Source organism: Eptatretus burgeri, chromosome 3, assembly GCF_056783735.1.
Source record: "Eptatretus burgeri isolate ZD-2024b chromosome 3, Ebu_testis_v1, whole genome shotgun sequence".
Taxonomy (NCBI): Eukaryota; Metazoa; Chordata; class Myxini; order Myxiniformes; family Myxinidae; genus Eptatretus; species Eptatretus burgeri.
In genome coordinates this window covers 40,946,569-40,972,459 of record NC_140963.1, presented here as the reverse complement: position 1 = coordinate 40,972,459, position 25,891 = coordinate 40,946,569, and the positions used below count along the sequence as shown (strand labels likewise).

Here is a 25,891-nt window from a genome sequence, read left to right as displayed (position 1 = left end):
ACCGGGGAAACCACACCCTCGGCCGACTCTGTCCGAACCGAGTCACATGTACCGACTCAGGTCCGGCGTACAGATCAGGAGTTACCAGAACCACGCCGGACAAAATGACAACTTATGGCACCGACAGCCTCACAATTTCTCAAGCCCGCACTGTGCTGGATCAATGGAAGAAAACACGGGCAACGAACTGGAACATTGAACAAGAGGGTATATTTTTAAGGGAGGGAGACACAGCAGAATTAATCAGGAATAAAATGCAATGTACAATGAAAAGAAAACACTTAAACAATTCTACTTAATGGACTGGTGCCACACACACAGATATGCACACAGACGAAAATAAAACCCAGGTGTTTTATTAGACCCTCACAGCCAGGGAGAGAGAGAGAGCTGGGGGTCACAGTTCACTTGGGTACCTGCACATTGGAGGGAGGGGGTGCTCTGCAGTGTGGCACCTGCCAATAGTCATGCAGCTCGGCCCACGGTCGTGCCCGCGGAGGAACTCCAGTCGAGTAGTCGGAGTCCCAGGGCAAGAATCAGGGTCACGGACAAGACCCAGCAAAAGTCCAATGAACGCCCCATGCAGAGCTGCAATGAATCCTCCAACGAATGCTCCCCAAAAACAATCCAGAGCTGACTTTCCCCACTTGGAACCCTCTTCAGGTGGGAGGGACTTCTTTCCTCGCCACTCGCCTCCTGATTGGACGGTTGCATCACGCGATCCGCTGGCCGTCCCTCATTAGACAGGCCCACGGTAGGCGGGGCAACTCCCACCTTTCTAGGGCGGCGTCGGAGCTGAGGCAATTGTAACTCCGCCTACCTCCTCACCTAAGGCCATGTGTGTAATGGCGACGGTGGAGTGAGGCGACGGTCCGCTGTTGTTGTTGTTGTTGTTGTTGTAGTTGATATATAAATTCTAACTATAAAATAACTCGTAGCGCACACACAGAATTCCCATTAGACAGAAGGACAGGACCCTGACTATAAACACATACTTATCGAAATAACTAAGCTTAGGGACTGCTGTCTGTTTGTGTGCAAATGGCTGCCAGATCCATAACAATATATCCTTGATTAGTGAACACATCTCGAGATCATCAGTGGGAAAATATATCCTTGATTAGTGAACACATCTCCTGGAGTTCATTGGGGGACAAAATATATCATTGATTAGTGATCACATCTAGTGTTCAGCCACCGAATCACTCGTTCAACATCACTCACCATATCCAGGTGACATGGAGAGACCATGAAGAACTGCTGCAGATGACCAGGCTACCCACACACAATGCCATCCTCTTTTTGAACGCAGAACAGGATCCTTACCATCTATATGATATGACACCTGCTTAACAGCCTCCTTCATAATACAATACACTCTCGGATACAATGCATTTCCCGCATTTCACGAGGTCAGACAGCAATTTTCAGGCAGATACCATTTTCTCAGTCACGGAAAATTGGCAAGACATCTGGGAGAGACGTGAACACTCAGCTATCCTGGAAGTCTGTTTCTCAGTCTATTTACTATGGAACAGACATGAGCTCGCTATAGTTTACATTGTCAAATGAACATGCACATTCATTTAACACATTGTTCCTTGAATAATGACATGTAAAGCATCTTGTTTGTTTGTTGTGATATTCGCTTCAACTTCTACCATTTACTGTTATACATTTCGCCCATAAATCAGATCTATTCAGTCCATATGGCACAGCAGCACAATTATGTGAATTAAAGACCACTGGTCATGGCAACAACCTTATTTTATTATCACATCAATAACATGGCCCTTGTAAAATTGTAGCATTGTTCACAAAATACTGTAGTTTACCTTAATATGTTTTACTATAGTATACTACAGTAAATTTTTTGGGTCTGACAGGATGGTGTAGGGGTAGTGCACATACTTTTGATCTGTCTAGCCTGGGTTCGAATCTTGGGCCAAATATAAACTATCAGATCAGACTGGTGCTTCTCAGGTCCTAAGGAGTTGGTTGCATTACAAAGTGTGGTGTCCATCAGATGGTTGTTAACCTGCTTGTCCTGTCTAGCAATAATTGGTGGATATAAGATATCCTGCCAGTTAGGCCTGACCTGCCAGTTTGGATATACAGTTTTGGATCAAGGATATATTTTGTCCTCTACTGAAATACTTGGGCCAAGAATGTCCCCCAGCTGTTATTCCCTCAAGAAAAACGTTATTGACTCGAGTCTTTCACTGAAGTATAGCAGTAGAGTAGTAGTAGTAGTAGTAGCAGTAGTAGTAGTAGTAGTAGTCGTCGCAGTGTTTTTGCCAAACTTTACAAAATGTGATGAATATGTGGAAGTGGTTGTCCAATTTTATGCCTACAGTATCTCACAGCCATGTAATGGCAGATGTCGCCAATAACTGACTTGCTAATGATTCCAGACTTACTGATCATGTCCGGAACATCAGAAGAGATCAGGCTGTACATATGGCTGATGGGTTTGCGGTGATCTTCATTACTTCTTGCAAATATAAATGTAACATTATGGAAGTGCACAATGTTGTTGGTTTTTTTTTTCTCCAGGTGATGGAATTAGCCATTTTGCTGGACGGTTCTGATGGATTTTCTGAACACGATTTTGAAAGGGCCAAGGACTTTGTAGCCCACACCATGCACAGGATGCACATTGGGCAGTCAAGAGTACGTGTCGCCTTGATGCAATTCCACGTCGGGCCCCTGAACGCTTTCAGCCTTCCCAGCAAAATGCCAACTTCTGGACTCATCAATGTGGTAAAAAATCTACGCTATTTTAATGCTGACCAGGCCTTTGTCGGAGAAGCACTGAAGTATTCTTCAGTATACACACTTGGGGCACTGGCACGGAAAGGTGTGCCCAAGGTGGCCTTGGTCATTACAGCTGGGCGGTCGGCTGATAAACCAAGCAAGGGACTTAGACTGGCCAGGCGGAAGGGAATCCGTGTTGTCATGGCCGCGGTTGGTAGAAAGGTTGACCTCCAACTGTTACGAGCTGTAAGAGAAGCAAGCTCTGGAAACAAGGTGGGTATGATAAACATAGACTCCCATGTCACGGTTATCTCATGTGTGGAACAACACCTCATTTGGCTTAGTCTGGTTCCCCATTGAAATGACTTATGCAGAATTTTCTTTTTTGTCGAAACTCCTCCATGACATTTAGTTAAGGCTCATAGAGGAGCTTGTATATGTATTGCAGGTAAGGAAAAACCATTGAAAGAAAATCGCACCTCTACATGTCTTACAGTTACATTCGGAGACGATTAACAACTTCATGCAGTCCATGGGAATTTAAGTTGGAATCCCAGCATCATTAGCTATGTGCTTAGAGTGGAATGCCAAACACATGAAGTTTCGTGCATTTGTTTTATAATAACTTTCCATCTACAAAAGTGCTGATGCTCTTCAGTAAGGCTATTATGTCAAGAGTATGGTATCCTTTGGACGGGATGTTAAGCCAGATGTTCCATTTGCTCGCATTCACTTTAGATCTGATTTGAGATCCCACCGCAACTTTTGAAAAGAATACACTGATACCCTGCTCATATTTACTTTTATTGAACCCCATAATTTGGTGAGGTAGCGAGGCACAGACCGAGTCCCATAACAGCAAAATCTGCACGATCTGTTAGCAACTTGCATCGTCTCCCACACGAACACATTGTCTCGGCCCTGCTGACAGCAAGCAGGTGGGGTTGTGGTCAGGCAAGACAAATTAAACCAAAAACGACTCTTTCAAACCTGAACATGACATGATGCTGACATTTGCTTTTAACAAGTTGCTGTGTATTTTGATCTGTGGTTCCATCCTCCAGTGTATGTAAATTCCCCTCATTAAGCTTAACCTCGCACACTGAAATGGCCATGCGGTGACATTAGTACACAGCATTCGCCTCCACCCAGACGTCTTGGAAGAGAAACTCTTCAGCGGTTTTGTGTTGCCCATTGGGGAGACTGAGCCCATGACAATATAGTACACAAAGCTCTTTCTCACCACTGACTCGATCACTCTGACTGATTCACTGATATAAGTGTTTCGTACTTTCGAGTTGAAAATTCGCAAACTGATGTCCCTTGAAGCCATGGTTCCAGGAAAATTCACAAAACTGTCTGCAAATGAAAATATCTGCAAACCAAAGTGAGCTGTTGGAGCTTCACTTCTGCTTACGGAGTGTCATATGACAAAATACCTATCTGTTAGCAGTGGTACGTTACCGGATGTTGCACGGGAATGGGCACGGTCAATCAAGCATGATAGGGAGCAGGTGTGTTGAGGTTTTGTGGCGGTATGATGTAAGACGTGTCTGTTGGTTTTCGGTGCTTACGGACGGTGTACAATGGCAAGTGTCGCAGCGCATGTTTACATATCGCATAGTTACATGTACAGTTGGACAGAACCCCTATTTATAAAGATTGTGACATTGAGAATATGTCAATGTTCTGAATGGCACAATCAAGTCAATTCATATTTACCCTGTTGTCACAATCTGCATTGTTTGAAAACCTGGACATAACGATCGCTTTGTCCCAACAAGTTGAACGCAAACCCATGACTCTACACTACAAAATCGTCGAAATCCAGATGAGATTGCCAAAAATTTTCTTAAATGTCAAAAGAAACAATAGTTTTATTACTCCCTGTGTTTCTGATCACCTTGGTGCCAAAATACATCACCATGGACCGCTGCCGGGGGAAGAAGGATGGAGACCACAGTTGTATAAGGAGTGCCCGGGCCTGCGCCCTTGAGTACAGTGCTCGAGTTCGTCCCCTTAGAAGAGTCTGCGGAGGTGCCCGGAGAGAACACAAAACGGAATTTAGGTTTTCCAGGAAACAGAAAATCATCAGCTCCATAATTCAGTATTTCAACAGCCAGCTACATTGTATGGTCAATTCTTGCTTCACAGCAGCATTTTGTCTGCTCAAAAGACATGTCTTCTTCATTGCATCATCTATTGAAAGCATGCAAAATGTAAAATTGTGATGTACTGCACATATATTAAGAGCCCATACTGCTCAGTCATTCACTATCTCCATGATTTTTTGAAAAATAAAATGGGGGGGGAGGTGGTGAAGGAGGGGGTATTGTAATCGGCTCCGTCTGTCTGTCCATCACGCTACCTCCTCCTAAACGGTTGTGCAGAAATTTACCAAACTTGGTAGTTATGATAAACACATGACAAAAAAGTTTTTGGCCCCCTTTCCCTGGGGTGGGGTCAAAAGGTCATATACCAAAACTGCAATTACAGGCACATTTTGAAACAATTTTTCATGAAACTTTTTAAATGCAACTTTTGCTACATGGAAATTCTGGCAACCTGCCAGCATTGGGGGACGCATGAAATATGTATCTTTTTTTTTGTATTTGACACCAGTTCATGCCCCAGGAGGTGGCGACTTTGGGCCACAGGAGCCAAAACAGAAGATTTCTTTTAACTCAAAATTTGATATTGAGTCATTCCTGGTGGAACTTTTTGCCATCTTTCAACCTTGCTTTCTTCTTCATTTAATTTATTTATCTGCTTGCAGTCTGCAAGCATGCCCCATTCATATTCTATAATTCTCTGATATATTGGGAACTGCATTGGCAGCATAGCCATGTCTCAGGAATGATGCAACCAGCACACACAGCTTGGAAATGAAATGGATGGTAACTGTGCATTAATTTCCTAAGTACACTCTTCTTTAGACATGTCTTGTGTTTAACTCTGCTTCATTGTGTTTCTTTTATTTTTCCTCAATCAAAGATTTCCTCTGGTTTGGCCTGTTTGCTATTCCAATCTGTACATAATTCTGGGATCCCACTGATTTCAAATCACGTACAGTATAATGTTGATTTGTCCGTGTCTCCAAATGTACTTGTAATTAATGCAAAAGTACAGTGTCTTTATGTCCTTGTCCTATACTTGTAATACATGTAGAAGCTCCATCATGAGCCTTACAAGACCATCAGAAAATATACAGAAATATTCATACAAGGCTTCTCTCTATCTCTCTTTCCATAGGTTTTCAACATGGCCAATATGAATGAGCTGCAGCAGGTGGAGGAGTATGTTGTTCGAAGCCTCTGCCATATAGCAAAGGCTCCTAAACCAACAATTGTTCCCACAATGCCAATTGAGTTTCCACAAACAGAGAAACCATTGACTTCACTACGGAGTCACATTTCATTGGTCTTGCCAATGGCTGCAACCACAGATGGATCACCGCATTCAAGTTATCGCCCAATGGACTTAATTTTTGCTCTTGAGGACTCGGCCACCACAGGTGAAAGAGCATTTGAAATAATGAAGGATTTTGCACAAGAGGTTGTACAAGCGGTGGATATTGGGGAAAATGAGACAAAGGTTGGGATTGTGCAGTTTGCTGAGAAACCAATCGTCACCTTGGCCCTTGAGCAATATCAGCAGAAGGAGGAGGTAAGTGAAAATAAAATAAACAATACAATGTACATTATTCTGTATGCTTTATAAATTAAGTGTGGGAAAGGATTCATCGATTTTTTTTCAAGAGTCGCATTGTTTCCAGTTTTTCATCCCTTTCACTCATTGTTCCCTCATGTTTGTTCTCACCAGGTGCTCAAAACAATAAAAAATATGACATTTCTCGGTGGAGAAACTGTGAACACTGGGGCGGCCATCGAGAGTGCTTTGGCTGAAGAAATGCCTGGCCGCCCAGATATTCCCAAATTAATGTTCTTGCTGACAGCCAGCCCTGCCAATGACACCATAACCCATCCAGCTGAAGAGGCACGGAAGGAAGGGATGGCTGTATTCCCTATTGGTGTGGGTGACAAAACTGATATGGAACAGCTGGAGGAGCTTGGGACCTTCCCAGCAATTGCCATCTCCTCTTTTGACCAGCTCGGACATGAGCTAGCTAAAGATATCCTGGATACTTGCTGTCTAACTGACATCGTTCTTCCGACACAGATACCATTATCCCTAACTCATCCTGATTTCACTGATCAAAGTCTAATCACACAGAGTCTGAAGCCATGTACTCTTGAATCCTGTCCTCCACCACCAGAGTGTGGGCATCACCGCATCCTCAATACAACCTCCGGTCCATGCTGTTCAATCTATACATGTGTATGTGCATGTGTTGAAGTTGCATCCCCTGCTCCCTGCCCACTTGGTCACTTTCAAGAGATTCAAATTGATGAGTGTGGTTGCCGTTCTGTGTCATGTTGGCCAAGAGAGGTAAGAATGCTTCTGCTTTCTTATTGACATTCTGTTTTCATGATAATGCTGAACGTCACAGAAATAATCATCAATTGATTCACATGTCTGACATATATCTCTAATATATGTATATATATATATATATATATATATATATATATATATATATATATATATATATATATATATATATATATATATATATATATATATACATATATATACACATATACATACACAGTCCCTGCAAAAGTGTTCATCTCCTTCTAAAAATGCCACATTTAGATGAATTATGTAGAAACAATTTTTCCAAATTAACTTTTTTATTCATAACTGAAGAGATCAAACTAAACACTGTTATAGTTGAAGGAGGTTACATGTCAGGAATACCTGCAAAAAACATGTACAAATCAAAATTGACTGGTTGTAAAAGTATTCAACCCCGTAGGTCAGTCAGAGGAAACACCTTTAGCAGCAATGACTGCTATGAGTTTTTTTGGGTAGGTCTCCATCAGCTTTGTACAGTGAGATTATTTTTGTGTGTGTACATTGTCGAGAGTCGTATGAGAGCTAACACAACATACAGCAAGGGGGGCATGATACAAGAGGGGAGAGAGAGGGAAGGACAAAACAATGGGGAACCAAGACATTAGGAGATCTGTGGAAGGGAGAGGGATGGGACGGGGAACATGGGGAATACAAGATGGGCATTACAGGGACTTTCAGGAAGGAAAGCAGGGAATTTGAAGGAGGTGAGTTTCGGGTGGGTTAACGGGGGTAGAAGAGATCGAGGTTTTTGGATGGGGAAAGATAAGAGGTGATGGTGAACAACTGTTTAGAAGTTCTTGAGGGAAGAATGGGATTGAAGAGAGTGTGGGAGTTTATTCCAAAGGTGGGAAAAAAGGAGGAATGAAGGAGTGAAGGTGAGCAGTGATTCGTGATTTCGGTAATTTTACCAGAAGGGGTTTGATGGCAGACCTTGACTGTCCTGTGGAAATATGGTGGGGACAAATCGCAGACAGAGCAGAGGGGGTGAGACCAGTGAGGAGAAGGTAGAAGACAGAAAGACCACTACACTGACCTGCCTGCAGTGAGAGAGTGAGAGGCCCAAAGACTCGGCCTCATCGCGGGAGACACCAATGATCCTAAATGCCTTGGTTTCCACACCGTGAAGCCGAGAAAGGTGAGAGACAGGATCCCAGCCCAGAGGGGAGAGCAGTACTCCATCAGGTTGTGGACGAAAGCTTTGTATTTGGTCAAGAGCTCAGGTGGGCCGAGGAAGGACCTTGCATGATGGAGAATTCCCAGTCGATGACTGGCTTTGGAGGCCAGGTTGGAAATGTGGCTTTCCCAGGAAAGATCATGGCAGATAGTGAGACCCAGAAGCTTGAATGAAAGGACTTCTTCCAGAGGATTATTGAGAAAGTAGATGGGGGGGGGGGGTTCTAAACGGTCCTTTTGGAGAGCCATCGTGAGAGTGTGAGATTTATCAGGATTGAAAGATATGTTCCACGTGTTGGACCAGTTTGTGATTCTATCCAGTTCTGCAGAGAATGAAGAAGCTGCTGCTTGCCGGTTTGAGGGATGACAGATGGTGCGGCTGAGGGTGGAGTCATCAGCAAAGAGATAAAGAGGGTTTTCCAGAGAGTCGGAGAGATCATTGATGAAAACCAGAAAAAAGGACAGGGCAGAGAACGCTGCCTTGAGGAACTCCAGCCTGGGCAGGAAGAGGGAATGAGAGAACTCCATTTAGGGCCAGAAATTGGCTGTGACAGGAGAGGAAATCTGCGAGCCATGAGTGGAGATGGCCTTGGATACCATAGGAAGAGAGTTTGGTGAGCAGGGCAAGGTGCCAGACAACGTCAAAAGCACGTGATATGTTCAGGGATATGGCTCTGATTTCATGTCTGGCATTGAGTACCTCCATCTATTGTTGTGAGAGCAGAAGCAGCATATCCAGGGTAGAGTGACCTGGTCGGAAACCAAATTGATGATCGGAAATCAAGCCATTGGAGAAGAGGAAGGATTTTATGTCTGAAGTGATGATGGATTCCATAACCTTGCTGATGATTGGGAGAAGGTTGATTGGTCTGTCATTGCAGGGATCACCTTTTGTATGCAGGGCGGTAATGTTTGCTGATTTCCAAGCAGATGGCAAATGACCTTGAGAAAATGAGAGGGTGAATAGAACAGAGAGAGCGTGAGCAAGAGCAGAGGAGCAGGTTTTTAGGACACGTGGGCTGATGCCGTCTGGAACGGTTGCAGAATCTGAGTCGAGGTTTGCCAGCAAGCTCTCCATTTTGTCAGAAGAAAAGGACACAGAGTCCAGGGACAGTTGTGTGCGACTGGGTAAGATGGGTACAGAAAGCGATGGGTTTCGCACACAAGATTTTTATGCAAACACCGAGTTTAGGCATTCAGCCTTTTCACGTGCAGTATCAGCAGTGCGGCCATTTGAGGTAAGGGAGGGGATGGAGGGGGAACATATACCAGAAACAGATTTGATTAGACACCACCAGGTTTTGGAGGAGGGGGAGAGGTTTGAGCGTTCAGACGAGATTAGAAAGATGTTGCTTTCTGGCTCTCCTGAGGATAGATACACATTTGTTCCGAGCTTTATAGAAGGAACTGAAATTATCCTCAGTTGGGTTTGCTTTCCATGAGGCAAAGGCAAGTTGTTTCAGGACAACTGCCTCACCACAAGCTTCAGTTTACCATGCACGGGAGGGAGGGTGGGACAACTGAAGACGAGAGGAGATAAATCTGTGAGACGGTGAAATCTTTGCCCATTCTTCACATGAAAATTGCTCTTGTTCTGCCAACTTTATGGGGATCGTCGATGGACTACAATCTTCAAGTCTCGCCATCGATATTCAGTTGGGTTCAAGTCAGTACTTTGACTGGGCCACTCAAAAACATTTATTTTCTTCTTATTCAGCCACTCAAGTGTGGGTTTAGCTTTGAGCTTCTGATCATTGTCCTGCTGAAATCTGAATCTCCTACTCAGTTTTAGATTCATGGGTGACTCAAGCAGGTTTTCCTGAAGGATTCTCCATTACTTTGCACCATCCATTGTCCCTTCTGCCCTGACAAGCTTTCCAGCATAACATGATGCTGCCACCCCTATGTTTGACAGAAGGGATTGGGTTGGTTGGCTGATGTGCAGTGTTTGCCTTGTGCCAGACGTAACGCTTTGAATCTAAGCTGAAAAGTTCAGTTTTTGTCTCATATGACAACAAAACGTTTCTCCACTTGATTGCAGTATCATTATGATGCTTTTTCGCAAACTCCATACAAGTCTTTAGATGTGTCTTCTTCGGTTATGGCTTCTTTCTTGCCACCTGTCCATAGTGGCCAGCTTTGTGAAGGGAACGGGATATTGTTGATTGAACACTGACCCCCATCTCAGACATAGATCCCTGCAGATCTTTCAGTTATTATTGTATTTACAGTGACATCCCGAACCAGTTTCCTGCCGTAAGGTTGCCATGTCAAAGGGACCTGTCAGAGTGTTACACGTGATGCCGAGGAGGCAGCGTATGTCATTTATAGAGAGGGTACACAAATTAATTTTATATGCACAAAACCTGTTGTTTGTGGGCAGGGATAGGTGAGGACATCCCATCGCAGAGGCACACATGTCACATTGTGCAACCAGGCCAATTACAATCCCTCTGGCCAGTGTTTGCCACCCATGGCAGTGCAGTGTGCTGTGTAGCTGCAATGAGCAATGTACATTTATTCTTACTGGGACCACCCTGTGGGTAGGATGGCCCAGAGTGGGACTCTGCTCAGGAGAAAGAGGACTGCGACGAAGAGAAAGAGAGTCCTCGTGTGGAAGGAGTACGAGCAAGTGGTTCACAGAGGAGTTTGAGAAGCAGAGGTTATTGTGGTTTGCTCTGCAGAAGTTTTTGGATAGATCCAAGCTGGTATCAACCTGCCTTTCGAGAGGGGAAGGAGCCACTCACTGTACCTTGGGAGAGAAGAACAAAGAACTCAGACAGGAGAGCTCCACATGCACGGAGTGCAAAGAAACACTTTGAGGAGGAAGAAGTTCTGAGGCCTCGTTGGGGAAAAGGGCTAAGAGTACCACATGGCCTGGTTGAAGGCCTACTCATCGCTGGTCCTGCTCGTAGCTATTTTACTTCATCTTTTGACATCATTGGTTCTCATCTCGCTCCTGGTTTCTAAAGCGGGCTGCATTGAGTCATGCGTCCACCCTGTGCATCATAAACAAAGGGAAGTCCTGCCTACATTATTGTCCTGTTGTATGAGTGTGATCTGTGGTGCCAAGTAGGTAAGGTTTTGCGTTTTCTTTCTCACCATTGTATACAAGTTTTATTATTCCAATCTACTTATTCTTACTTATTCCCTTATATTCTTATATATTGTATATTACTTATTCCCAATCTACTCTTTGTGTCTTTTGACTCGCTTGGTTTGTTCCGTTTATGATAGTGTCTTGTCAACTTCTTCCCTGTGCATTACTTTTCAAACAAATCCTTTAAAAGGTAAGAAAACATGTTCCTCTTATCTGCTCATTGTGCCCATGTGCTGTTGATTTTGGCTCATTTGGGCGACCTTGGTGAAACGACAAAGTAGAGTAATAACTGAATGCAGTGCCATTAAAAAAAAAACATTTTGACCAAATCCCAGGATGAAAGGTCCCAACTCTGAGGAATCCTGCATTAATGAGTACCCAGGTGCAACATCCGGTGTCAGGTTGTGAGATATACAAACCCATTTAGTTTCCCCCAGGGAAAAATTAAAATTAAATTTTAGTGTTAAAAGGGTTATTTTCAATTTGAGTGTGCATGGGAAATGTGGACAAAATGGCAGATGTACTACCATGTAATGGTAGATGGTGAGCAACACGTTCTTGGAGGCGAGCCGGCAGTGGGGCCTAGTGGGGAGGAACATCGCACAGGAATGTCCCTTGCTCCTGATGTCACTCAAAGCCTTTCTCCTGTAGGTGAAAGTGGGGTTCAGGAGTCTGGTGCAGTGTCCACCCAGGCCATGTTGGAAAGATTAATGGAACAAATTAAGAGAAATATAACATAAATTAGTAAAATGGGTGCACAATTTCAGGGAAAAATTCCTAAAAGTAGTGAACAAATGTGGGTGGAAATGAATAAAAGTAGTGAACAAACGTGGGGGGTGTGAATGAAAACAATAAAAATTTTAACAGCACTGTTAAGGAAGGGCACAGTTAGTTAAAAGCGGAATGGTAGGTTGGTTGGGAGTGGGGGGGGGGTTGGAACAGAGGAATATTACATGGGGGACATTTGTGAAAAGTAATAATGGCCTGGAAGAGGATTGTGCCGGTGTGGATGTCACTCTGCTACAGAAAGAAACCATCCACATGATGAGCCAGATTGAAGTTTTAGGGGGGGAATAGGTTAGGCCCTGGGGTTTGTGAAGCGACCTCCGTGGTTTGCAGAACGGAGCTCATGAGTGCGCAGTTGGACCCTGTGGGGGTCGACGGGGCCTGGAGTCGTCGACATTCTGCACACTGGGTGTTTGTTAGCAGCCGTGGGGCAGCAGGTAAAAAATAAAAAGCTCAATTGGAGGGCACTTAGAAAGAGACAGGCCAATCATGTGAGTCCATGTCAGTTGGAGCCCAAATTGGTTGTTAAAAGCACTTGTTTGTTTGATGTACGAGTTGTGTGCCATGAGCATCTGGCAGCTCCCAGAGTGTTTGAGGAGGTCGACTCGGAACCCAGAATCGTTGACCTGTTGCGCATGGGGTGTGTACTAGCGACCGTGGGGTAGAGGGTAAAAGGAATAAAGCTAAACGGTTGGGCACCAAGAAAGAGATAGGCCAATGTGGGCTGATGTCAGTTGGAGCCACAATTGGTTATTGGTGAGTGCTTGTGTACCGAGGTAGGAGCTGTGAGTCATGAGCAGCTGGCGGCTCTTGGCAATGGAGAAAGGTTGGGAGAGCGGAAGGCTCAAGGTCATCAGTGGCTGCAAGGAGGGACAGAAAGGCCCGATAATGGTAATCATATGTAGCCGCATTTGGACACGTGGAGCCTGGGTTTATAAATTTGTTTTAAAGCAGCTTTGGTGTGTTGGTCCCCAGGCTGCAGGATTTGGACCAGGGGAGGTTAATGGGGTCAGCTTTGTGGGAAATTGTCTCCCTGGGAGATTGGGTTAAGCCAGGCAGCTGGGGAGTTGAACTAGCAGAATTTGGACATGGGTTCTGACCACGGGCGGTGTGGTACGACCCGGGCTACATTGGCAGTTTGGTGGAGTGTGGCATCCCTTGTCCATGGGGTGCCGTCTGAGTGAGTGTCTCAGGTCGGTGTGGTTGCCGGCCCCTGGAGGGGGTTGAGACTTCTGGTGGACCGAAATGGTTACTCCTGGGGACCTGGCATGATGCACCATGAGGACCACTAGGAGGAGGTGTTGTGGGCTCAGCTTTGGTGGTGACACCACTGAGGGCTAGTAAGGGCCTGAAAAGGTGACCAACTGGCATGTGGCCTGGATGCCTCTTCCTGAGGCTCTGGGGCAGCCAGTATGATGCACTCAGTCTGCCAGTAACCATCTTCTCGTTAAACTCCCAAAATCCAGGCTCACTGCACAACTCCGCTAATTTGTTCCTCTTTTTTCTCGATAGTGGAACCAACTTTCCCAGTCTGTTCAATCCCATTCTTCCCTCCAATGCTTCAAGACAGCTGTTCACCACTGCCTCAGATCATCTCCCATCAATAATCATGATCTTCTCGACCCCAAATGACCCCATTCCCAAGCATTCCCTTTTTCAGGTTATTTTGATTCCAACTCCCCCCTCCCCCCATCTCCCTCAACTATTTTCATTTAAAAGTTGTCGGTTAGTTTGATACTTTTCTGTTTCATCCCCACTTTCCCCTTCCTTTTGCTTCCTGTGTTTCATTCAGCTTGTGTGTAGCTTGTTCAACCCCATATGTACTTCTTTCCCTTCCCCTTGATCTCACTCTCACTCCTACTCTGCTGTTGGTGTTTTCTCCTTTCCATTTTGTTCCCTTCCATTCTCCTTTATCCCTTCCATGAGCCTCGGTCATGTGTTCGAAAAGAAAATAAAAAAATGAAGGGAATCATTGTGGGACATTGAATGTTTTCCTTACTTTCAATGTGGAAAGCTGTGGAACAACCTCGACTCTTTTATTGAGTTGAACAGACTGCACTGAATGAACAACACTGCTTCACCACACAGGTCCAGTCGAGAATCTTGCTAACTCATTCTTTGAATCCACGACCGGGTAGTAGGTTTCACCTATGGTACGAACAAGGGATTAAATCAACAGGACTTTGATTGGGGTATGATAATAATCACCGTCGGAAGCAAGGGGAATCTGAAATTTCAGGTGAGCAACCTCTTTTGCTCTGACGAAGGGTCAATGTACTTTTGATTTCATCCATTATTCGACCTGTTCACCAATGCAGATCAACACTGGCCGACGCGGTGCCTTTGAGAAAAAGAAATTTTCAAAGAAAACCAAGAAGTTATTTACTCCACCAGTGTCTTGTTTTGTTCAATGAAATATACACGAGCAGTATTATTACCACAAATCTTAGATTTTACAACATTTGAATACGATGCTCGGCAGGTGTGTGTGGAGGGCTCTGTGGAACGTGCAGTGGGTGAGCGATGGAAGAAGAACTGCAGCGAGTGCCGGTGCGAGAGACGAGCTGAAACGACAAAGGAATTGGGTCACGTGACCTGCCTCCCTATTTTCTGTGACTCTTCGTGTCTCCTGGTCAGGAGTCACAATCGGCTTTTGTTGGCACCATTCGCAATACAGTAGAATTGCAATTGCATGTTTTATTCACCCAACCAACCGATTCTGAACCATTCCAGGGCTCCGTTTATGTGAAAGAAGATGGTGAGTGCTGTGGAGTATGCAAGCGCAAAGTTTGCATCGATGGTTCAGCAAGTACTGAATATCGTGGTGATATGGATGCTGGTGGAGCTCTCTATAAGGTCAGCATGGACACCTTCTCCATGGTGCCATTTCCCTATTCAATTTAACCATCGATCGTCCTTTTCAGAATGTCACTGTTGTTGAAATATGACGAATGTAGATTTACGCTGCTTACTGAGGTCACTTTTACTGTAAAGCAATTCCAGGAACCTGAAGCTTGAGAGAAAAACAAGTTTAATTTGACCCAGTGAGATTAAAGGTGTTTAGGATTTGATTTAATGCATTGAAGGGCAAGATTATATGATAAAGTAGGTCACTGTGTATAAACAATAGCGACGAGTTTCCCTAATTAGATGAGAGGATATGCTGAGCCCCTGTTGAGAGCGGTTTAAAATACGGCTCAGCAAGATGGCGGCAGTGCAATATGGCGGTTTTAGCAAAGATGACAACTCGTAAACATTGCTTCTTGGGATGCTTTTCTTTTGATAGTTTCCCAACCCCACTTATTGACAGGTTGGAGACCGCTGGCCATCTCCAACAGACCCTTGCCAAGAGCGCGAGTGCCTGGAGTTCCATGGTGAAGCGTTTACACACGAGATAAATGTTTCGTGCCAAACTACCAGCCCGTCAGACTGCCCTCTCGGCACTCGTCTCGACTGCAGTCAGACACATCGTTGCTGTCCGCTGTGCCGCTGTGGTGAGCAGAAGCAAGCGATATACACAATGCGAAGTTGGTAATAACGGATAAGTTTTATTTAATGGCATTTGTCTATTTTTCTTCATCTTATTTTTGTAACCTGTCCCTTAGTACATTTGTCTGTTCCCAATTTATTGTATATTTTGAAGATTCTAAAGCATATGCTGACTGCATGAGCACTTGTCTTCATAAGCACAAAATCATGGTCTTAAAGGTTATGTAAGGACTCGAACACCTTTAACACACTTGTTCAATGCACCACTCAGTAGGGAGAACTGCAATGCATTGGGACATCCTCCAGCATGAATTATTGGTCAGCAATATTAAGTGCCACCAGTGACCCCATCACACCTGATATGATTTACCAATAACAGCTTCTCGTGGGGATGTCCCATTGTACTCCAGTTTGAACTTATAACAACTCCAAATTATTATAATTATGAGCTCTTATCATGACTGTCTCAATAATATTGTTAGCAAGTGGTAAATCCACAAATGGTTTGGGGTAGCAATGACAGCACAAGTGTGCATGCAACGGTGTGGGTGGAAATGAGTTAAACATATATATAATTAGCAGTCCCATAATTTATAAAAAGTAAGTTTCCTTAGCAATATGAATATGTGATAACATTAATGAATTAGGTTAATGTCTGGTATTGTGCTTGTGTTTCAGTACCGGGAGATTTCTGTGCTTTCAATGACAGCACTCTGCTCAGGGTGAGGAATGAAGCTTGGCTTGATTGTTGTGGTGTGAAGGAAATGTGACATCTGGCCTAAATAATCACATCACGTTTGGGGAACATACAATAGTATTTGTGTTGCGATGAGATAAATCGTGAAAGAGGCTTCAGGCTTGTAAAAAAAATAAAAAAAAGACAAGATTTATTTGGCTATAGTACCTGAACAAAGGCCTACTCTTGTTTAAAAGAAACCATTACACTATGTACACATCCACATGATTGCAGCTGGGACAGCTGGCAACCCTTATGAATAATGTTTCATGATACGATGACAACTGTATGATTCATTGGAAGCAACGGAACGATCCTGTGGTCCATATGTGGTGTGGTGTATTAAGGAATGGGTTGTTGGCATTGAACCTCATCCATCCATCTGCCTGCAGGTTGGTGAAACCCTTTTAGTGAACGAGTGCAAGCGATGCCACTGCCAGAGGAGCCAAAGGGGAGATGCACAGCCGTTCACTTTTGTTTGTCATGAAACCAAGTGTGCCAAGTGTTCTAAAGTGAGTTAACCATAAGGTCGAATGCATCTCACCCTCCTCTCAAATTATTCTTATGGCAGGTTTGCCTGTTGAGTGTTCCCATCCGATCATATGACTCATGATGGTCCTAACCTAAGTTCCAATCCCATAAACTACATAGATATTTGCCCAGTGTCTAATAATGTTCTTGTAATTCGCATTAAAATGTACTGATGTTTATTAAATTCTTCATCACTGCAAGTGATTTATGTAGAAGCTCCACTATAACAAGTTTTAGATCAATAATATTGAGTTACTTTAGAAAGTACTTTAACGGACAAGGAAACCATTAGGCCATCAAGGCTGCGCTATGTTTGCTATCCCATGGTTGTCCATGATCTGTGCTTTTTAAATGCTGAATGTCAAGCAAGGAAGCAGCATGTACCATTTTTAAAGTCTTTGGTATGATTTGGCCAGGGTCAAGTTCGAAGCACCAATCTCCCAGACTCAGAGTGGACACTCTAACCATTATGCCATCAAGACGAGTAAAAATTAGCATTTCTAGGAATTAAACCCAACCCCAATGGATGAAAATCAGGAATCCAAACCACATATGGCATGCTTTGTTAAAAATACCCCCAAAAACCCGACAGTATACAGTAACTAATTAACCCATAACTACCATTGTTATTACTCCATGAATGTGAAGCAAAAGCGGGGTGAAGCAATTGGTTCATGTCCGTCCATTTGTCTTTCGTCTTATCAGTTTATGATCAAGGAACAACTGATTTAAATTGGAACATGAATAGGAAGACAAGTCTTTCATTTTAACGTAATTTGGCTTTGAATTAGTCCCGATCACACATGCACAGAATAATGAGATCGTTTTTTTTTTTTACTCTCTGCATGCCTGCCAGTCACACAAAATTGAAAATCATTTCAAACAGGAAACTTACTGGTTTTAAAGATGTCATAAAGGACACAAACAACAAGCACGAAGAACTGATGTAACTTGTTAGATAAGGTGGTGTAATAGCCACTGCATCAACAGTGATAAACTTCCGGATTTAATATATTTATACGATCTTTACAATCTTTATTTTATTTAAATTGAATTATACACTTGAACACAAGAACACAAATTGCCCATCATGATATTTCCAAGAACCTCCAGTTTTGCAGTACTTCAAATAAAATAAAGGAACAGTGGGGTGGTGTATAAGGGTGGTGTTTGGGATTGCTTCAGCACTACTTCAATAGCACTAAACTTTTGGGTTATTTTTTTTTAACGATTATTAAAATTATTATTTTATGAAAATTGAAATACCAACATTAGCGGGGGATACGTTCCTGAAAAATGCCACGAATGTCAGGGCATTGGTTCAATGGGAAAAACGGGGATAGGTTATCGGCGGTTCGTGATTCATGTGGGAAAATCAAAAATCCGGTGAAAAACCACGAATTTGCCCATAAAAAAAACACATACGCCTGTAAAAAACTGTGAAAAGGCAAAAAAAGATCGCGACTATGCCCGCAAAAAAAATAATTATAACCGCAAATGCACCTGCGAAAATCTGCGACTATGCAGAACAGAGGGCCGCGAATATCTTATCGGGTCACATTTTACGAACCACGAATATGCGGGGTCCCCAAATAGTGGAGCCACGAATGTCGGGGTCTGATAGCACTGCATGTACTTGACCACCGCGTGGAAGAAAATTTACTCACATTCATCATCCTTACTCATTTCTCCTTGTCTTCCCAACCTTTTTTTTTTTTTTTTTTTTTCCTCTCTCTCTCTCTCTCTCTCTCTCTCTCTCTCTCTCTCTCTCTCTCTCTCTCTCTCTCTCTCTCTCTCTCTCTCTCTCTCTCTCTGTCTCTCTCTCTCTGTCTCTCTCTGTCTCTCTCTCTCTCTCTGTCTCTCTCTGTCTCTCTCTGTCTCTCTCTCTCTCTCTCTCTCTCTCTCTCTGTCTCTCTCTCTCTGTCTCTCTCTGTCTCTCTCTCTCTAGCTGTCTCTCTCTCTCTCTCTCTCTCTCTCTCTCTCTCTCTCTCTCTCTCTCTCTCTCTCTCTCTCTCTCTCTCTCTCTCTCTCTCTCTCTCTCTCTCTCTCTCTCTCTCTCTCTCTCTCTCTCTCTCTCTCTCTCTCTCTCTCTCTCTCTCTCTCTCTCTCTCTCTCTCTCTCTCTCTCTCTCTCTCTCTCTCTCTCTCTCTCTCTCTCTCTCTCTCTCTCTCTCTCTCTCTCTCTCTCTCTCTCTCTCTCTCTCTCTCTCTCTCTCTCTCTCTCTCTCTCTCTCTTCCCAGATCCTCTTTCTTTCTCTTCTCAATTTCCAACATTCTCTCAGCCCTTCCCCCACTGTACGTATACAGTAATACATATATTGACCCAAAGAATGCTGTGAAAGTGAATGGGACTACTTTGTGTGTTGTCCATTAGATGGAGGTATCAAAAGGTTTCTTCTTCAATGATTCTTCAATGGCCTGTTCCTTTCATCGTATTCTCAAACATGCTGAACCTGTTTACTTGCCCTTTTGCTCTGACAGTATTAACATTCAAAACGTCAACTGCACTGCACTTCCCACGATGGTGAACACACTCTTATTGGCTTTCAGTCCATAAAATACATTGTTTAAACTTGCATAGCCAGTTTCATGCTTCTTGGTGTTTGAATGGTCTATTGCTTTCAGCTCCACCTGTCCTGCCTAGTTGGGCTTGACAAGTGCTGAGCATGAAACAAGCTTCAAATTCCAAAGTTTTCCTCATTGACAAGCTTAATGGATCTTGAAAATCTTTAAATTAGTATTGTCAAAGACATTTAAAAACTGTTCCCAAGTGGCAATATGACTGCTGCCATCAGACAAGCATACTAGGTCGAATTCTCAGTCTTGAAGGCAGAGTAGGTTGTTTTTTTTTTGTTCCTCAGCACCTCAGTGTGAAACTCATTCTGAAAGTCTTTTCATGATCGTGGACACTGAACATCTTGCAGACACCGACCAGACTGCACAATCAGGAATATGATTCCAGAATCTCGAGAGCTTGTCAAGCTGGATATAATAGTGCATGTTACACGCAATGTACATATATTTACTCTTTTGAATAAATTTACGCTCAGACCATGCCTTTTGCTTTGTGGGCTGTTTCCACCTGGTGAGTGCAGAGTTTCGAGGAAGTGAAACCGGAAGGGGCTTGTTGCGGAACATGCATGCCAACAGTATGTCAAGTTGTCCTCAAAAATGGCACTAAAGTCATTCTCAAGGTTTGTGGAGACATGCGATTCAAATCATCCTATTTTCTTGCTGTTCTTTCCAAATGTGGCATATTTATTCGATGATCATGTGAAGTTTTATCATCAAAGGTTCACTGATTGAGTGTTAGCAGGATTAGCTCAGAGGTAACATTCTCCTTCCCATAGGTGATGTCAAATCTCGGTTGAATTCTGGACTTGAACATAAACTCTTAGTTACCCCACCAGTAGGAAGTTGCATCTATGAACAAGCCATCCATCAGAGGGGATATTAAGCCAGTGTCTCGTGACATTCGAGTTGCCGTAGTGCCTTTCGTAATACGTAGACCGTTGTGCATCAGCCCCATGGCCAAATTCCTGCACTAAAGATTGTTGGGAAGGAGATGGCAATCCACCCAATGCATTCTTTGCTTTGGCAGCACCAACGCCAGAGAAAAGCTGGGACTTGTCTTGTCCTCAACACTAGTCGAATCAACAGACATGATGAAGTAAGAAAGCTTAGGCATTGAGCTCAGTCATGACTAAACCATGATGACACTTCACCCAGATGTCACGTGTTGTATGCATGAATATACCAAAAATGACCTGGACAAATTATCAACGAAGACAAAAGATCGTGTCCAGAAATAGCAGGCAAACATGGAGTCTGGTGGATGCGAGCCTTGTAGACAAACATTTGTGGACTTATTTTGTCCAAGGTGAAATGCAAGGTGCTTTCAGTCAAAAATATAACCATGGCGAGAATAGTCTCTTGCACTGCAGTGTTGATTCAAACACAGTGGTGCAAATGCATGAGTAATTGGCAAATCATCAGGTTATACTTCCCTGTATTCCTATGATCTGGCACCTTGTGATGTCTTCACATTGTCTTTCAGCCTGATCACACACTCAAGGATAGCTGTGACACATACAGCTGTCAAAAGAGAACACAAGGTGGCATCTCCTGGCAGCGCAGGACAACCATTTGCCCACCATTAGATCGAAACTCTTGTCTCAACTCTGGGGTGAGCTATTCCTTTGTTGGAATGAAATAATCAAATTTGTCCCTTTGTAGCAAAGTTTTATGACAATAAAATTATAATTGTGTGTGTGTGTGTGTGTGTGTGTGTGTGTGCGCGCGCGCGTGCGCATGTGCTCGTGCTCTAAAACCACCAGACAGAATGGGTTGAAATTTTGTGGTTGAGTTTCAGGTGTGGCTGGGAAGGTTTCAGGCATTAAAAAATTCAGTTGTGGGGGTTCAGGAGTGGGGACTATTGGGGGTCAAAGTGGATCCAGGTTTGACCCCCCAAAATAGGTATTTGTTTTCTTCTCCGCAACTACACACACAATTTCAATGAAACCTCACCACAACCTTCATCACCCGTGTCATGTATTAATGGGTGAGATCAACCGGAAGCGCTGTCATCGTGAGGCAGGAACATAGCGGCACGAGGAGGCTGGTCTCATGAATGGTTCTGAGGTTTCGGTATGTGGAGCACAAAAAAAGATTAATGGTGCATTCAAACTGCTTTCTCTGCTTGATACATTACAACCCATGATGTACCAAAGTAGTTTGTTCACAGCATTCACAAAATCAGGGTCTGCGGATGTCTAAAGGGGTTCTTGACCAAATTATCAATGCAAATGTGTATCGTGTAGCACTGGTCCCGGTGGCAGAGTGCACTGTATTACAACAATCAGCTCTTTCTAAAATGCACCAATTCTTTGTGTTATACTTGTGCTGTATCACGTGATTGGGTTTTCGTATATCATGACTCGCCCGCTAGGGGTGGCAGTGATGTACATTCGGACGTGCAATAAAGCGGAGTTACTGCTACGCTCTCGCTCTCCATGTTCAGCTGCGCCTCGGATATTACAGTTGGCTGACGAGGATGGTTGATCGACGAGTCACGGCGCACGGACGGGTGCCCATTTTCGTGGGCGACGACTTCGAATTGTTTTCAGAACAGTTGGGGTGCTATTTCCACGCGAATGATGTGGTCGACGAGAGCAAACAGAAGTCGATCTTGCTCACCTCGCTGTCGGCGGGGCATTATCGACTGCTAAGTGATTTGGTGGCGCCGGACAAACCCAGTGGGGACGCGCTGTCGTTTCGGGACATTGTGCAGAAGATGAAAGCACACATGGCGCCGGAGAAGTCGTTACAGCTCGCTCGATACCAGTTCGATCGCCTCGCGAAAGGTACGGAGGAGCATGTCGCTGATTTCGTGGCGCGGATGAAGAATTATTCCGTGGCCTGCAAGTTCACGGCAGAGGAGCGTCCAGCTCGGCTTTATTTCTGGTTTGCAAGATGCGAAAATGGTTTCGGCGGTTCTACGGCTGAAGGGTGGAGCCATTACGTTCACCTCGGCGGTCGACACTGCTACAGCTGTTGAGCAGACTCTCGGAGATGTTCAGGCCATCACCGGCCGCAGCTTGCCGGATGGCCCGGGGGCCCACGTGGTGTCGCGAGCGCCCCGGGATGCACGCACGACCTTCGGTGCGGGTCGGGGCCTGACGTCGCCGCGCGGCCGCACGAGCGGCGAGGTGACCCCGCGGACGTGTTTGGGATGTGGAGGTCGACACCTGCGCCGTGTGTGCCCGTTTAAAGACACCGTGTGTTTACGTTGTCACAAGGTGGGTCATCTGAAGCGTGCGTGCCGAGGGGTGTTGGCCACCGTTAAGGTCATGGACGGCGATGTGCGAGGCGACCTCGGCGACCCGGGGCGAAACTGGCAGCCGTTGATGAGCCCGTTTTCAATTGGCCCTGCGGCGGCGCGCCCGATGACGGTGGAAGTCGAAGTGAACAACACGCCGATCACGTTTCAGGTTGATAAGGAGCGGCAGTGTCAATCATCGGCGAACAGACCGCACGTAGACTCAATGACCTGAAACTTATCAGGTCCGACCTCACGCTGTTCACATACACCCGCGAGAAGATAACGCCAATCGGGATGGCAGACGTGTCTTTGCGGTACCAAGGCCAGGTCGCCGCGCTTCCATTGTACGTCGTGCAGGGGAGGGGTCCGTCTCTCCTCGGCCGAGACTGGCTGACCTGCATCAGGCTAGACTGGGCCGCCGTTCACCTTGTGCAACTCGTGCCAAGCCGATGGGAGGATCGGTTGGAGAAGATTCTGCAAAGACATCAAGGTTTGTTTTGCGATGACCTTGGGAAACTCAAGGGCGTGGAGGCAAAGCTCTTCCTGAAGGAGGGGCTGGTTCCTCGTTTTTTTAAACCACGACCGGTGCCGTATGCCCTGCGGGACTAGGTCAAGGGTGAACTGGATAGGCTGGAGGCCTGTGGAGTGATCCAACGGGTGTCATACTCAGATTGGGCCACCCCAGTCGTCACGGTGCTGAAACGGAATGGAGACGTCCGATTGTGCGGGGACTTCAAGTCCACGGTTAACCCGGGGCTCAGCGTGGAGCAATATCCACTGCCGTCAATCGATGAAATATATGCACGATTGGCGGGGAGTCAATACTTCACGAAGCTTGATCTGCGTGATGCATATTTTCACCTGCCGATGGATCCCGGGAGTAGCGACCTTTTGACAATCAACACGTGTCAAGGGCTCTATCGATATACCCGACTCTGTTTTGGAATTGCTTCGGCCCCGGCCTTGTGGCAGAAAGCCATGGATCAGGTTTGCATTGGCCTGCCCGCTCAAACCTACCTGGACGATGTGCTCATTGCGGGGAAAACGGCGGATGAGCATCTTGCGAACATTGCCCAAGTGCTGAAGAAGCTCGAAGCGTGCGGCCTGCGCTTGAACAGAGACAAGTGCGCTGTCTTGAAGCAGCACTTGGAATACCTCGGGTACATCATCACGCCGGAGGGGCTGTTGAAAGGCCCTCAGAAGGTGGAGGCGATTCAGCACATGCCACCGCCTCGCGACAAGACGCAGCTGCTCTCGTTCATTGGTATGGCCCAGTATTACCAGAGGTTCGTGCGCAGGCTCAGCTCACAGCTTGCGCCGTTAACGCGGTTGCTCAGGAAGGACGAGCGCTGGGCCTGGGGGCCTGCACACCAGGCGGCGTTCGACCACGTCAAGAGGCTGCTCACAGAGGATACGGTCCTCGTGCACTACGCGTGCTCGTGCACTACTCGTGCACACTGCGCGTCCGCTCTTATTGGCATGCGGCAGCTCTGCATATGGCATCGGAGCAGTGCTCTCCCACAGGATGGACGATGGTTCCGAGCGGCCTGTTTGTTTTGCATCCCGGACCCTGTCCGCAGCAGAGTGGGAATATGCCCAGATCGAGCGCGAGGCTCTCAGCCTCGTCTGGGGTGTGCGGAGGTTTCATCAATACCTGCTGGGGCGGCATTTCACTTTGCAGATGGATCACAAACCACTTCAATTCATCCTGAGACCCGAACGCGGGGTACTAGTAGTAGCGGCCGCGCGGATACAGCGGTGGTGTCTGTTTCTTGCTGCGTACAATTACGATATTCAGTTCCGGAGCACCGAAAAGCATGCCAACTGCGACGGGCTCTCGCGCTTGCCTTGCGCGGAGGGTCCAGCTGTGTCTGAGTCAGCTGACCGGGTTGATGTGTTCGCACTGGGCCAGGTCCAAAGCGGGCCGATCACGGCCAAACAGGTCGCGGTGGAATCGGCTCATGATCCAGTGCTCGCCCGTGTCGTCCAGGCGATTTCTACGGGGAATTGGAGCGATCTACCTTCAACGCCGGCATTTCAGCCTTTCGCGTCGCGCACATCGGAGCTGTCGTTGGTCCAACGGTTCATTATGTGGAGAATGAGGGTGGAGGGCGGTGATTCCACCGAAGTTCAGGCAGCGGTGTTTGGAAGAACTGCATGTCAGTCACCTTGGCGTCGTGAAAACCAAGAGTCTTGCTCGTAGCCTGTTGTGGTGGCCGGGGTTGGACAAAGACATTGAGCAGTTGGTTAAACGTTGCACCACGTGTCAAACAGATGCTGATAACTCGCGTCGAGCTTCGGAACTATGGCCTACCCCAGCCCGGGCCTGGCAGAGGGTTCATGTGAATTTTGCGGGGCCGGTTAATGGCAAAATGTTTTTTATTGTGATCGATGCATTCTCTAAATGGTCGGAGGTTGTAGTAATGCAGCATACATCAGCGAACATTACAGTAGAAAAACGGCAGACGATCTTTGCTAATAAAGGATTACCCAAGGTTCTGGTCTCTGATAACGGTCCACAGTTCATCGCAGGTGTATTTGATGAGTTTATGCATCAAAATGGTATTCGACATCTAAGGTCCGCACCGTATCATCCTGCAACGAATGGGCAGGCGGAGTCGTTTGTTAAAATGTTGAAACGGGCTTTGCGCAGGGGAGGGGGGGGGGGTTGCACCTGTGCAGACGGTGGTCGATGTCTTTTTGCTCCAATACAGGAACGCTATTCATCCTGTCACGGGCGATTCTCCTGCCATTCGTCTCTATGGACGGGCATTGCGGTCCAGACTGGATTTGCTGCGACCTGGAGGGTCGGTGAGTGGGGCGGTGTCACGCCCGACGCTGCTGCGCGGTTTTGATGTGGGACAGCGGGTAATGGTGCGCGATTATTTCCACGGGTCCAAATGGGTGCTGGCTGTGGTCTCTGTGGTACTGGGGCCAGCGAATTGCATGGTGCGGACTGATGGTGGGGAGGTGTGGAAGCGGCACATGGACCAAATGCATGATCGCTGTTCAGCGTCACC

General features: G+C 45.7%; 1 protein-coding gene across 1 annotated transcript in view; it reads left to right on the top strand.

The window, feature by feature from the left end:
• The window catches only part of VWF (von Willebrand factor), a 175,230-nt gene that overhangs the window by 110,731 nt on the left and 38,608 nt on the right, over positions 1 to 25,891 (top strand). Inside the window, exons 29-38 of the mRNA XM_085873069.1 lie at positions 2,557 to 3,030; positions 6,010 to 6,423; positions 6,580 to 7,206; positions 14,778 to 14,927; positions 15,029 to 15,151; positions 15,606 to 15,789; positions 16,463 to 16,506; positions 16,913 to 17,032; positions 20,146 to 20,244; positions 21,108 to 21,236. Coding sequence (XP_085729195.1) covers positions 2,557 to 3,030; positions 6,010 to 6,423; positions 6,580 to 7,206; positions 14,778 to 14,927; positions 15,029 to 15,151; positions 15,606 to 15,789; positions 16,463 to 16,506; positions 16,913 to 17,032; positions 20,146 to 20,244; positions 21,108 to 21,236 — 2,364 coding nt within the window. The remainder of the gene's footprint in view (positions 1 to 2,556; positions 3,031 to 6,009; positions 6,424 to 6,579; positions 7,207 to 14,777; positions 14,928 to 15,028; positions 15,152 to 15,605; positions 15,790 to 16,462; positions 16,507 to 16,912; positions 17,033 to 20,145; positions 20,245 to 21,107; positions 21,237 to 25,891) is intronic.